Source organism: Micromys minutus, assembly GCF_963924665.1.
Source record: "Micromys minutus genome assembly, chromosome: 22".
Lineage (NCBI taxonomy): Eukaryota > Metazoa > Chordata > Mammalia > Rodentia > Muridae > Micromys > Micromys minutus.
The window spans coordinates 572063-586012 of NC_137957.1; the positions used below are offsets into that span (position 1 = coordinate 572063).

A 13950-nucleotide genomic window follows, 5' to 3' on the forward strand; every position below is an offset into this window, starting at 1 on the left:
TGTGCCTCCGTGTACCACATCAAGTACTGACAGCGTCAACTCCCCTCCCCTGACTGCACAATGGTGGATGGCGATGGGTGTGAAGGGTCTGCAGTGCTTCTGGAGAGTTCCGTGGGGTGCACAGAGCCCGAGTCACATGTAATAAAGCATTTGAAAAGGCAGACTGTCCTTTACCCAGGTTTTAAAAGGATTTTGTGGCTCTGAGCTCTCCAGCTTCTTAGTGCCTGTAATACCAGCACTCAAGAGGCAGAGGCAGGTGGGTTTCTGAGTTCCAGGCCAGCCTGGCCTACACTGGCTACACCAGGAAACCAGACCCCACCCTGTTTTTGTTTAAACAGCTAGGAAGATGGCTCCAGTTGGTAAAGCACTTGCCAGGCAGGCAGAGGGATGTGAGCTTGAATCCCTGGTCCAGCTCTGTAGGTAGAAACAGGAGGGCCCTGGGGCTTGTTAACCTGTCTGCCAGGGCACATCAGTAAAGTCCAGACTTTGAAAATCAGGGTAGAGAGAAATGAAGGCCGACACCCAGCTGAGCCCCTCACCTCTGTACGCTTGACACACAGAAAGAAAGCCGGTTGATAAATACTGATAGATACGTTATATTTCCCCAGTGCCCCCAGCTCCACCCAGCCGGAGGGACCTGTGTCCCGAGTGCCAGCCATCCAGGGCAGGTGACTTGAAAAGGCAGCAGATGGCTCAGTACACCACCTCATACACAGTGGCCTTCTTGTCCCCTGAGCCTGTCACGATGTACTTATTATTCCTGGAGATGTCGCAGCTCAATACGGAGGAAGACTCTTTGGACTGGGACAAAGAAAGGAGAGGTGAGGGGCAGCCACATGGTCACCACCACGAAGTTCACAGACCAGAAGCATGAGGCTTGGAGGACAACAGAGGTTGATGAATGCGGCTGTGGCCAGGGTCTTCTAGCTGGGGACTGAGCTAGCCTGACTGGTGGCCTAAGAGGTACCTAACTCATCACAGCTCCACCTCAGATGGCTTCACAGTAAAGCACCTCCCTCTTCATCCTCCCCTCTTCCCCATTTGGGGGAGGTGAGTACCTGGAAAATGCTGGCCCCATAGGGTGTCCTCCAGGCATTGAGCAGATTGTCCTTGCCTGTGCTCACAAACCAGCGTCCTGGGGAGGAGAGGGTGCAGAGAGGATGGTAGGGACCCCAGGGTAGGAGCTTAGCACCTCAAAGTCTGAGAGCTTAGAAATCCACTCCAACCCAAAATGCTACTCTGCAGGTATCAAAAAGCTGAGAGCTGCCAGTTGCCGTGGAACATCTTAATTATTGTCTTTTCTTAAACACAGTTTCTCTGTGTAGACCTGGTTATCCTGGAACTTACTCTATAGACCAGGCTAACCTTGAACTCACCTGCCTCTACCTCCCAAGTGCTGGAATTAAAGGCATGCAAGTCACCTCACCTGGTCCATCTTTTTTTTTGGGGGGGGGGTTATTCGTTGTCTAATTTGAGCCTTTGAGTGACCCGTCCTCCCGCCCTCTACTGTGGGGGGGTCCCAGGCCTGTACCACAGGAAGCGAACTTGAGTGACAGCACACAGCTCTCGTGCAGGCGGAGCTGGTACTTCTCAGGCTTGCGCACATGCAGGACCTCCACATGGCTGCTCTCCATCCCCACGGCCAGCCAGTCCTGATTGGGACAGTGGCCCAATGAGAAAATCTAGAGCAAGAGAGAGAGCACTGAGACTCTGGGCCACTAATGATGCCGGGAGGGGGACCCCTGGGGAGGCGGAGGATTGTGGGTGCACCTGGGAACTGAAGTCGTGCTGCTGAAACTGGCGGCCCTCGCGCAGGTCCCAGCAGCGTACAGTGTTATCCAGGCCCCCAGTCCACAGGCGGGTCCCATAGTCGGATATATCGATGCAGCTGGCCCCGTCCGTGTGGCCCTGGAACTGCCTGTGGGGAGAGAGCAGGCGTCCATGTTTGCAGCCACCTGTGCACTCCCACCCCGGGGGCGCCCCACACACCTGACCATGGCCTGGTTCTGCAGGTCCCAGACCACGATGTTGCCGTCGCTGCAGCAGGAGAAGCAGACCTTGGCGTCCGGGCTGACAGCCAGCGCGTAGCAGGCTGGGGCGGACGAGGTCAGCTCGGCTTTGATGCGTGGTGTGGGCGCTGCCAGGTCCCAGATGGAGAGAGTACTGGCCTCACCGCCTACGATCAGGCTCTGCCCGTCGGGCAGCAGTTTGCAGGAGCGGATGTAGTTGTCCCGGTTCTGCCACAGCAAGAAGCAGGGCCAGACGGGTTGGTGCTCCCCCACTGTAGGCCCTGCCCTGACCCTAAAGACCGGGGGCCCAGCCCCTACAAATTCCGCCCTAACCCTTAAGACCCGGCCCAACCCCGAGACCCCCATTCTGCCACACAGGCCCACCCTCACCAGGCAATCCAGCTGTGCCACATGTGTCTTGCTGCCGGGCTGGCCCACGTCCCACACCTTCACGCAGCCTTTGCCGCCCGTGTACACGTGTTGCGTGGAGCTGCTGATGGTAACGGCACACACCACCTCACCATGGGCCAGCGTGTGCAGCTGCCTCGCGTGGCGAGGGATGCCCGTGCCAACCAGCGCATCTGACGGGAAGGGCACTGGCTGCATCTGGCCATCCGCAGACACGTGGAAGGAGTAAGCCCTGTAGAGGCCGCAGAGACGGGTGGGTGGGCAGCTTACCCCACCCCACTCCATCACAGGTACATGCGCTGCCAATGACAGGCACGCAAGGTGTAACACGGGGGTGTTCCCCGGAAGAAGGGTCAGGACTCAGGCCTCCCACACACCCTGGAGATGGCACATCCCACGTGCTACTCACGGCTTGGCCCCAGGGATGCCAGGCAAGGAGACGGACGAGCCTCGGAGATGAGGGTGCGACTCAAATGCCACCTGCCAGAGTCCAGAGAGTCCCAGGGCAGGGACGCCCAGTACCCCTCACCCAAGTCCCAGCACACACCCCTCTGTCCCTTGGCCCCTCCCCAAGCAAGCAGAAATGCTTGCAAGATTTCCATTTGGACTTTTAAATAACCTGCTGGGCTGGGCTTTTTAACCCAGCCTTATTCCTTTTGTTTTGCCCACAGGGCAAGTGTTAACTTACATGTGGCTTAGGCTGGCCTAGAACTCCTGACGGTCCAGCATTTGCCTCCTGGGTGCTGAGGTGACAGGCTGGCACCTCAGGCCTAGTTCATATGGTGCTGGGAATGAATGTACCTAGGGCTTTGTTCACGCCAGGCGAGCCCCCACCACTGCGTTAGTTCAGCCTCAGCCCCTCTCTTCATTTATTCTGGTTTCTCCCTCTGCCCTCACACCCCAAGGACTCACGACAGAGCTGCTGACCTGGGGGGACAGGTGGAGGCTGACATAGGAGCCGGGCATGGAGAGGTCCCCGTTGAGGGTGCTGTGGGGGCCCAAGCTGAAGGACGAGGTGAAAGGGCTGGACAGGGTCAGGGGACTCCTCAGGGCTAGATAAAAAGGACCAGGACGCACACTCAGATACACAATCACACTTTCCCTGTCCTTCAGCTGATGAACATCTTACAAAATCCTTCAAAAACCCAGACCCAGGGAGAGGGAAAAAAACCAAGGCTCAGAGAGGTTGGGTGACCAGCCTGAGGTCACACAGCTAAGTGAAGGTGTACTTTCTCACAATCATTAAACTGGGAAGTTCACATTGGCATTCTGGACCTCAGTGTCGTCACCTAAGCAGCAGCAACAAAGAAACTGAGGCGCAGAGCCAGGCAGCACCTGCTTGAAGGTTATGAGACGTTCCAGGTGGTATTTTGAGGTCAGTCAGTTTCTCCATCCTTTATCTTTTTTCCCTTTGGCACAGCCTAGGTGGGGACAGACTGACAAGGGCCCCATCTCTGGGACAAAGCCAGCAGATGTGGACCCCAAGAATGTCAAAGGCAGCCAAGGCCAAAGGCTTGCTTGTATAACAACGGGCAGATATTACAATTCTCTTTAAGCAGTGTCCTCCCTGTTAACAGTAGTGACTCCATGCTAATAAGAGGACTCTGATTGAGTCCAGGAGGTGAAGGTGTGGCTAATGTCTCAGCAAAATGGTAACTCTAGGGCTTCAGGACAGCCCTGAAGGCTGTGGGAAAAAAACTCTAAAAACCTGAGTTTGAAAATACATAATTTCTCAACTATGCAAAACTATAAGGATGTGATATGAATCACATAGAAGCTTCACGGATCTTAAAGGAAGAGAGGCAGCTGCGCTGTGTCGGAAAGACACAAAGGCAGGCAGATTCCTCAGTTCAAGGTCAGCCTGGAACACAGACTCCAGGCTCAGATGTGGTAGAAATGGTCATTTGGAAGGAGGGTCCCCCAGCTAGCTTAGCACCGGTGCCTAACAGAGGCAGGCAGATGTCTGGATCCTAAGGATAAAGGAAGAGGCTGCGGTCACAGGAGACACAGCAAAACCAAAAGGAAGTAAATGACTGGATTGACATGTAAAGGAAAAGATTTTGGAAGATGAGCGACTCAGAGAAAGGTTTTTGACCAGCAAGAGAGCTGCTTGGAGAACTGTCTCCAGCAGAACACAGAGAGCTGTCTGGAGCTCTCCAGAGAGAACAGATCAGAGAAAAAAAGCAGGCAGGGAAGCTGTCTCCAACAGGAGAACATAGGCCGCCAGCCTGTACCTACGGTTTGACTTCATTTGTTTTCAACGCTTCTCAGAACCCCTCTCTAAGCCAAGACTGGCCCTTAGCACTCTTTTCTTTTTTTTTCAGACATGGTCTCACTATGTATCCCAGGCTGGCCTCAAACTCACCTTGGATTAAAGGTGTGTACTACCAAGGCCAACTCAGCCATCCTGTTTGGGGGAGTCCCCTGGAACAGAGGTACACCAGGCGGGTAGGAACTCACCGACGCTGTCTGTGGGTGGTGCTGGCTGAGCAGCCAGTTGGCAGAGATGGCTGGCTGAGCTGGGCCCTGGGGTGGAGGAGTCCTGGGGTGGAGAGGGACCACATGACCTGGAGCCAGAAGTGCCTGAGGGAAGATTGTTCTGTGGAGAAAGAAAGGTCATGAGTCACCATAGCAGGCTGAAGCCATCAGAGGGAATCCAGCAATGCAGTGGCCAGCCAACCTCTCCAACACTTGGTGGGCACACTCAGGAATGCTGGGTCAGTGGTATAAATAATTCCTCAGGATTGTGGGTGTTAACTGGGTCCACAGTAGAGAGTTTGTGCTAAGAGGTGAGGGTCCTTGGGGACAGCGATTGTGACACCCAAAGAAAGCAGCAAAGTTCGAGGCCATCGGGCTGGCAGGAAGGATTAGCATGTAAAGGTGACTTTGGCCAAGGCCTACGCTCTGTATCCAGTCCCCGAACCCACATGGCAAACAGAACAGACCCCCCAGAGTGGACTCCGGTCTTCATGTGCACACAACAGCATGTGTGGACACACACACACACAAAGTTGTACAAAAATATATTTTATTTGGTTTTCAATACAGTGTCTTTCTGTGTAGCTCCAGCTGTTTTGGAACTCACTCTGTAGACCAGGCTGTCCTCAAACTCAGACCCTCCTGGATGCTGTGATTAAAGATGTATGCCACTACTCCCTGGCTTTAAAAAGTGTTTTAATTTAGAAATGGCCATATGTAGTGGCACAACCTCTAGCACTCCAGAGCAGAGGTGGGTGGAGCTCTGTGAGTTCTGGGCCAACCTAGTCTATATAGGAAGAACCTGTCTCAAAAAACAATTAACAAAAGTCGTAGCTCCCACAGCAATGGGACTACTGGCCCAAGAGGGGTCTTCAGCCCCAGGTGAAACTGTCACCTACCTCTGTCCCTCGCTTGATAAAGACGGCTGCCAGACAAAACTCTTTTGGGGGACATGCTTTGTGAGACAGGGCTCAGGTAGCCAAGGCTAGCCTTGAGCTGACTTTGGATTCCTATCCTTCCACCTCCAGCTCCTCAATGTTGGACTAACCTGTGCCACCACAAGGAACTGCCTTGCCTTCTGGCCTGTGTCTGTCTCCACACAGGGTGACAACCCCTGTGTGGGCTGAGGGATGCCCTTGATGGCTTCCCCAGCTAGCCAGAGTAGCTCTGCACCCCCAAGGTCTCTCTGAATGGGGAGAAGATTAGATAAAATGGGAGCCCACTATGGCTGGCAGTTGCCATGGCAACCTACAAGGGTGGGGAGGCTTAGAAACAAATCTCTGTCCCTGGGTAACTTGGAGGGCAGAGTCTGGGCAAGATGCAGGGAGGGAGCTAGTCTGCTGGGGCCATCTAGTGGAGGCCTCTGCTGAATTCCAGTAACTTAACACTAGACCAAGTCTCAGACCAGCAGGAACCAGTGCTGTGGTGGGGGAGTCTCACCATTGCACAAAGTGAGTAACCTGACTCAGTCCTATTTCTCTGCCCAGCTTGGCCAACAACCTTTAAAGAAATGTTTCCTGGGCTGGAGAGATGGCTCAGTGGTTAAGAGCACTGGCTGCTCTTCCAGAGGTCCTGAGTTCAATTCCCAGAACCCACATGGTGGCTCACAACCGTCTGTAATGGGATCTGATGCCCTCTTCTGGTGTGTCTGAAGACAGTAATAGTGTCCTCATATAAATAAAATAAATAAATCTTTAATAAAAAATGTTTCCTGAGGCTCAGAAAAGTCTTGTGGGAAAAAAAGTGATAGCTCCCCTACTCGCCCCCCCAAAAGACCCTTTGTGGTAAAGGAGCTTACCACAAAGGTAGAAGCAGGAGGTAGAGCATCCTAGACTGTATGAAGAGTTGGAGGCCAAGAAACATTGTCTCCAAAACAAAGCCAACAAGCAAAAGCAAGCAAACAAAACGAACCAGAAAACACAGGCTCTCCCAGCCTGGCTGATTTGGTCACTAGACTCTGTTCCCACGGTAGGACCAGTAAGTAAGCTTCAGAAACCCTGTCTTCCTTACCAGGGCTAGGTCTTTGCTTCTAGGGAGTGGTGAACCCAAACTGGAGGCCAGGGAGGCTGGACTGTCTGTGAGGTCCCTGCGGGCAGGAATGCAGAGGGACGCCTTCCCACAGGGTGTGGTCGCTGGGCTGGGGGGCTCTGATGGTTGGTCCTGAATTCAAGAGATGACATTGGTAGGGACCAGTGAGGCAGAAAAGACTCCCAACAGCTGCCATGTGGCCCCCACCTCATGGAGACAAGAAGCCTCTATGGTGGGGCTCAGTTTTTCCAGCGCGCTCTAACAGGCACTCCAGACTGCCTGCCCCACATGTCTGAGTGTGCCACAGACAGCCAGGAGTTTCTTCCCTCCACCTCCTCCCTTGCCCAACCCCCACCGTCTTACCTCATCCACTACCAGGTTATAGTCACTCTTGTCTTCCTCGCTGTCCTAGGGAAGGGCAGAGAACACACAACCTCAGTCTTATGCAGGTCTGTCTGGGGGGCTCTGACCCACCCCAACTCCCACACAGCTCCCGCCCCCACCCCAGCTTTGCTGCCTCTGTTCTAGAGCCTTCAGTGGTTCCCAGTGCCTTCTGGAGGAACATTAAGTTCCAGCTTCCTTCCCAGATGCTGGACCTGATTCCTGACCCAAACAGCAAGACAGACCACAGGTGGATACGCCACCCGGAGGGGTTAAGGGTGGGACCAGAATAGAACTCTGCAGAATTTCCCTCCAAAGCACACTTTCCCTTGCACTGGGGAGCAAGTCCCTGTCCCGGAAGCTCTAGGTCCCCTAGACCCTCACTGAGGGACTCTGCAGGTGCTCTACCTCTGAGCTATACCAGCAGTTTAGCTCACGCTGGAAACATAATATCAAAACAGGGCCCCATAGGCTACAAACCCTTAGTCAGAAGCCTGGTGGGACAAAGTGTCTTTTGGTTAGCAAGTGCTCCACAAACTATGGAGGCTACAGATGTAACAGTCCCACAGGGCAGGCCGGGTGAGTCCTTGCTTCTCTCCCGAACTCACACAAGGCCCTGACAGATCCTTGTCTTCAGCTCTCTGCTGTTTCCCGCTGCCGCATCGGCTGCTGGGATGTTCCTCTTCCACTAGACTCTCAGGGGGCGAGGGGGAAGAACTCTACAAGAAAGGGTGTAAGGGGGGGGTTCTCAGACTACATTCTTGTCCAGACAACCCTGAGTGGCCTCACTGGGGGATTCTAGGTGGGTTGGGGGGGTTCCACCCTGACCACCTCCAGCCCCTCACTGGGGATTTTAGGCAGGGCTCTACCTCAGCTTCACTGCTAAATTCTCTGCCTCTGTAAGCTAATAGAGTAATAAATAGTCCCATTGTACAGACAGGGAAAACTGAGTCCACTGAAAATGCACTAGTGAGACTTGTAACCCACCCAAAGCCCACAGTGAATCCTTTGAGAGCAGGGGATGGACGCTCTCAGCGAAGCAAGTCGGCTGCATGAGCACCCAGGCAGGTCTTACTGAGGCACATTCATCATAGCAGAATTTAAGAAAGTGAGGCAGAAGGGTTGTCCTAAATTCAATGTTGTGTGGGCTATAAAGCAAGGCCATGCCTCAAATTAAATAAACCACAGCTGGCTTGGTGGTTCTAATGTCAGAATTCAAGAGGCAGGAGGATCTCTGTGAGTGAGACCCTGTCTCATAAGGTAACATGTTCACATGTGGTTCACCAGGCCCTGGGTTTTAGCTCTAGCACCCTGTACACTGATGTGATGAAGTCTGGGGACAGGCCGCACCCTGATCCCGGAGCCGACCGGAACACAGCAGATTCTCACAGCTGGTACTCACCCGGCTGGCAGCTCTGTCCACTGCAGATGGCAGAAAGCCAAAAGGAAACATGATTAGGGGTTTGTAACAGTGCAAGTCTTCAGTGGGTGGTTCTCCTTCCCCGTCAGAACCCAACCCCACATCCCAGGGAGATGCCTGTGCAGAGACAGCTAGGGTGTTCCCAAGGACAGACAGCAAGAAAATTGAACCCCAGAGCTGCAGTCCCTACTAGGTGTCACCCCCCCCCCCCCGCCAGCACTGGGTTGACAACTCACCTCTGGACCCCTCGGTGTCCACACCCACACGATCTTCCTTGACAGCTGCCACCAGCTGGGCCTGTGCAGCCAGCGCCCCAGATAGGGCTAGCAGCCCAGTGGCCCCGGCACCCACCAGGCCGGCTGGGCGCGGGGTGAGAGGCACAGGGGGTGCGTGGGACAGCGGCTGAAGCTGGTTCTGCTGCTGAAGGGGAAGAGGATGGCCAGGGGGAGGCGGACAGTGGGGACAGGGTACACAGAGCGTGAATGCGGAGTGCAGGGAGGTTAGTACCCACTGGCCTGGAAGCAGGGTATCCCCAAAGATGGGCTGGGGTGACTCACCCCCAGGAGGCTGTTCAGTTCCCCCACGGTCACCTGCTTGGCTCGGTCCACAGCCTGGAGCACCTGCTGTTGATGCTGGGGACAGAAGGGGGAGGGGGCACTGAGCAGCAGGCCGTGCAGTCCAACTTGTCTGTCTGTCTGTCTATGTGTATCTCTGCATGTGGAGGGCAGAGGCGGGTGCCAGTTGCACCTAATTTTGAAGTGGATCTCATAGTCCAGCTGAAATCTGGTCAGTAGCCCCAGGACCTCCTATCCATCTTCCCTGCTGCAGTTACAGCTAAGGAACACCACACTTGACTTTTCCTGGTTGCTAGGGATTTGAACTCAGGTCTTCATGCTTGTGAGCCACCTTCCCCAGCCCCTCTCTGACTCTTCCCCAGGCTCTGGGGCCACAGTTCCAGGTCGTGCTTTGTGGGCTCCTGAGGGCTGCTGGACAGTGCCCAGCCCCTAACCACTTGCTAGGAGCTCTGTGTGACACCACACTCTGTCCGCATAGACAGTGTGCAGTGTGTCAGAAACAAGGACCCACACACAAAGTAAAATACCTGTATTCCAAGCACCCACACACAAGCACCCATGTGCCAAGAACTCGTATACCAAGTACCCACATGCCAAGTACCCACATGCTAAGCATCCATCTCAGAATGTGTAGCCTGGGGCTGGGCACACAGGTCAGGAGAGGACCCACCAGCATTTATCCCCAGCACAACATTAAATATGGATGGGTTCAATAAATTTGAGCACACATTTCTGGTGACCCTACTCAGGTTGGTAATGAGCCTCACTGTGAGATGATCTGTCACCCACCCTCAGGGGAAAGGCAGAAGCCCCACAAAGGAAAGCTGAAGATGCTGCCTGTGTGGAGTACCAAGCGTGCCCACTCTGAGGTGGGACCTGCCTGTGACTCTGAAGGAACATTTCTACACATAAGTGACAAGGACCAACACCAAGGTCCTGTGGTCAGTGGAGCGAGGAATTGCTCACACAGGCCACGGAGCTTTCTCGTGTTCAATGAGCTGTTCACACCGGTTCTCCCCCATGTGCTAACTCTGTGTTTCCAAAATCACTCCTAAAAATGCCTAACAACATTTGCCAATCTGGGGCTGGAGAGGTGGCTCAGTGGTTAAGAGCACTGACTACTTCCTGAGGCCCTGAGTTCAAATCCTACCAACCACATGGTAGCTCACAACCATCTGGAATGGGGTCTAATGCCTGGGTGTGTTTGAAGACAGCAACAGTGTGTGTGTGTGTGTGTGTGTGTGTGTGTGTGTGTGTGTGTGTGAAAATCTTTAAAAATGTTTGCTAATCTGAGCCATTTCAAGCACGTGGCTGGGCGACATGAAACTCACTCACAGGGCTGGTGGCTCTCCACAACACCCGTCTCTGGAATTTTTCAGCTCCCTTATCTGAAGGTCTGTCCCTGTTCTACCCCAGATCCTACTCACCCACCACCCCACTTCCTGGATCTAATAACGTCAGAGTCCTTGGGCATGAAAACCTCTGTGTGACCTCTGTGTGGCCCAGCTCTCCAAGCATCTCCATCTAAGACTAGTCCCATAACTGCTCACCTGACTCTCAGGACACCCTAGCCGGGAGGTAAGCACAGAGGGGCGTGTGTCCTGCCTATGGACACAAGGCCAGGACTGTACCCTCAGGCCTGGCTGCAGGATGCAGGATGCAAGCCTAGGCTACATCTCTAGCAGGCACCACCCAGCGCAGAGAGCCAGGGTTAGAGAAACAGCTGAGTCAGTAAAGTGCTTGTCATGTGAGCATAGGGGCCTGAGTTCAATTCCCCAGAAACCCTGAAAAAAGCCAGGCATGGCAGTGCGTGTCTGTAATTCTAGCACCGCAGAGGAGACAGGAAGATCCTGGGACTTGGCAAATTTCCAGGCCCTGTGTATTTAGAGGAGATGGGATGGCGAGCTGTCTCCGCAGGTTGAAAATATTGTGGCCAAGCCAACAACAACCTCAGTTCAATCTTTGCAAACCTCATAGTGGGAGGACAGGACCCATTCCTGCAAGGTGACCTCTGACCTCCACACGTGCGCTATGGCTCATATACCTCCCCCCCCAAAAAAAATGATTTGGTTCAGTGGCTAAGAACTCTGGCTGCTTTGCTCAAGGAACTGGGTTCAATTCCTGGCACCCACATGGTAGTTCACAACCATCTGTAACCCCAATTCCAGAGGACATGGTGCCCTCTTCTGGCCTCTGCGGGTACTGCACACACATGGTGCACAGACATGCAGACAAGACACAGTACATATAAAATTAAATGCATTAAAGTGTAGTGAAAGCGAATGAAGATGGACGGCACGGTGGGAAGCACACAGGGCTGGCCTCCGGTGAGGTTCAACTCTGGCCTCGGACATATGTATGCGTGCACACATGGACATATGAAGAACTTAAAGTCCCCGGTCCTCAGCCTCCGCCAGTGTCTCCCCAGACCTGGGACACCCTCCCTGCACTCACCTCCTGAGTGAGGAACGGGACCATCTGGGCACAGATTGCAGTGAGGCGCTTCACAATCTCAGCCTGGCAGAGAAACAACAAAGGGAATGGGACTAGAGGTGGACAGCCACCTCCACCCTGAGGCACCAGAAAACCTGTGTGAAAGGGTGTGCGTTCATCAGCACAACCCCGCTCTGCTCCAGTCTTTGGGTAGGGTGCTCTGTGGTTGCCTCTTGTCCTCTACCAGCTAAGGACAGTTACTACATGGACCAGTGGCCAGCTCTCCTGCTGCCCCATCAGCACCCAGCCCACAGAAGCCCTGGGAAGCCTATGGTGCTCCCCGCACAGAAGGGAGCCTAGGGTAGGGCTCCTCCACGGAACGTGTGTGCTCAGGGCAGGGCCTACAACCCACTTTTTTCCAGGCTCTGACCCTCAGAACCTCCTAGAGCCACTGGCCACTTTGGGGACTCAGGGCTAATTACAGACCCCTGGAGTCAATCTCCACATAGAGCACAACTCCAAATCCTCACACCACGCGCTATAGGCTCACAAGTCCATGGGACCAACCTTCCAACCCCAACCCTATCTCAGAACCTTTGGGACCACCACCTGAGAATCCTGTGGATATGCATAGCCCCTTCTCACAGACACGTGCACCCCACAATCTTCCCACAGACACCTGCACCCCACAAGGTCGGTCACCTGTTTATGCATCTCAATGTTGAGGCCGTAGGACATCTCGTAGTACTGCAAAGGAGACAGTCTTGGCCAGTGTGGACAGCTGGCGCCACCCTGGGGACACCGATGGGGTGCAGTCTCCGGGGGGGGGGGTGTATGAGTATCAGGGCAGGACACAAACACCCTGAGCCCCATGGGGACCCAGACTGGGAACTCACAAGATAGATCACGGTTGGGCTCAGAGAGATGGGACAAGCAGGGAGTCCCGAAAATTGAGGGGGGTGGGCAGAGGCACCCATAGAAACTGTGCCTGATTAACAGGCACTCCTCACCATCACGTAATGCCTCTGCATCTCGGTCTTCTCGCTGGCCAGCTTGTCACACTCCAGCTTCAGACTGAGCAGGAAGATTAGACCAAAAAAAAAGGGGGGGTTGCCTTGCCACACCCCACGTGGGTCAGTTTCCACAGTGACAGGTAGAAGCTGCTAGCTTCCCACTCCTTTAGAAACTGTCTGCAGTCCTGTTGAGCCCAGGTCTACTCCTGGGATCAAAACATTCGGCAGGGAAGGCTTTCCCAAAAGCTACTCACTTCACACCCTTCTGGGTACCACCTCCACCACGAAGCCCTCCAGTAGGTCCAATAAGCTCTGCCCCTTGCCCTGGAAACCACGCCCCTCCAAGAGACCCCGCTCACTCCCATGCGGCCTTCCAAGGCCCAGAACTAGGGTTCCCTCACCTGTGGTACTGAGCTTGGAGAAACTGGAATTCCTCTTTGATCCGGTCACAGATTTCCAGGACTGAGAACTTGAAAGGCTGACCAGACTGCAGCGGGGTCTGAGGGGGAGAGTAGGTGAGGACACCCGGGTGAGTTCCAGGACAACAGCTGGCAGGAGTCCCCTCACTTGCCCCCACCTCCTGCAGCCAGAGATAGGGGGTCTCTGTACTCACCGGGTGCCTTCCCTGGGGGTACATCCTGCTGATGGATGGGTGAGAGAAAGGACCCCCCAGCTTCGTGGAAGCTTGAGGATGTGGCAAAGGGAAGCTGAGGAAAGAATTGGGGTGCGGGGAGAAGCAGGTGGTAGAATTTGGGGTGCTAAGCTAGAGCTGGGGTGCAAGGCGACTGAGGCTGGAAAAGCTGGGAGAGAAGCCGGAGCTGGGGGAGGGATTTTACGCAAAGAAAGAGCAGCCAGGGAGAGCCTGTAGGGGCAGGGGACCAGGACCCTGCGCTGCGCCCACACCTCCAGCCAGCGCGTCCCGGGTTGTCCAGCCCAGGGGCAGCTGCAGTCAGCGCCGCAGGTCCGTAGCCGCCGCCCGGGGTCGGCGCTGGTGGCCTCGGTGGCTGCGGAGTCGCCTCCCTCCGCGTGGCTCGGCTGGGAGCCGCGGGCGGGACCCGCCTTAAGGTGGCACCGCCGCCCCCGCCTGCTCTGCTTCTTAGGCTCTAAGACCCGCTGGGGAAACTGAGGCTTGGGTTCGATCCTAGTGTTTCCGCCCCACCCCCACGAGAGAGAGAGAGAGAGAGAGAGAGAGAGAGAGAGAGAGA

General features: G+C 54.7%; 1 protein-coding gene across 2 annotated transcripts; it reads right to left on the reverse strand.

The window, feature by feature from the left end:
* Positions 1–621: 621 nt before the first annotated feature.
* On the reverse strand, positions 622–13739 carry TLE2 (TLE family member 2, transcriptional corepressor). 2 transcript variants are annotated; one of them, XM_080935352.1, is made up of 21 exons: positions 13649–13739; positions 13359–13452; positions 13147–13244; positions 12743–12806; positions 12435–12479; positions 11754–11816; positions 9282–9356; positions 8961–9141; positions 8707–8726; positions 7913–8023; positions 7287–7331; positions 6906–7055; positions 4878–5016; positions 3345–3469; positions 2827–2897; positions 2400–2649; positions 1990–2237; positions 1771–1918; positions 1532–1682; positions 1059–1135; positions 622–801 (listed from the first exon to the last, which is right to left on the reverse strand). In XM_080935352.1, the coding sequence occupies exons 2-21, from the start codon at positions 13380–13382 to the stop codon at positions 694–696; spliced, it is 2193 nt and encodes a 730-aa protein (XP_080791478.1). In that variant the 5' UTR covers positions 13383–13452; positions 13649–13739; the 3' UTR covers positions 622–693. The 2 variants fall into 2 exon arrangements, with proteins under 2 accessions (XP_080791478.1, XP_080791477.1); XM_080935351.1 differs by having other exon boundaries at positions 8961–9144.
* Positions 13740–13950: the final 211 nt, after the last annotated feature.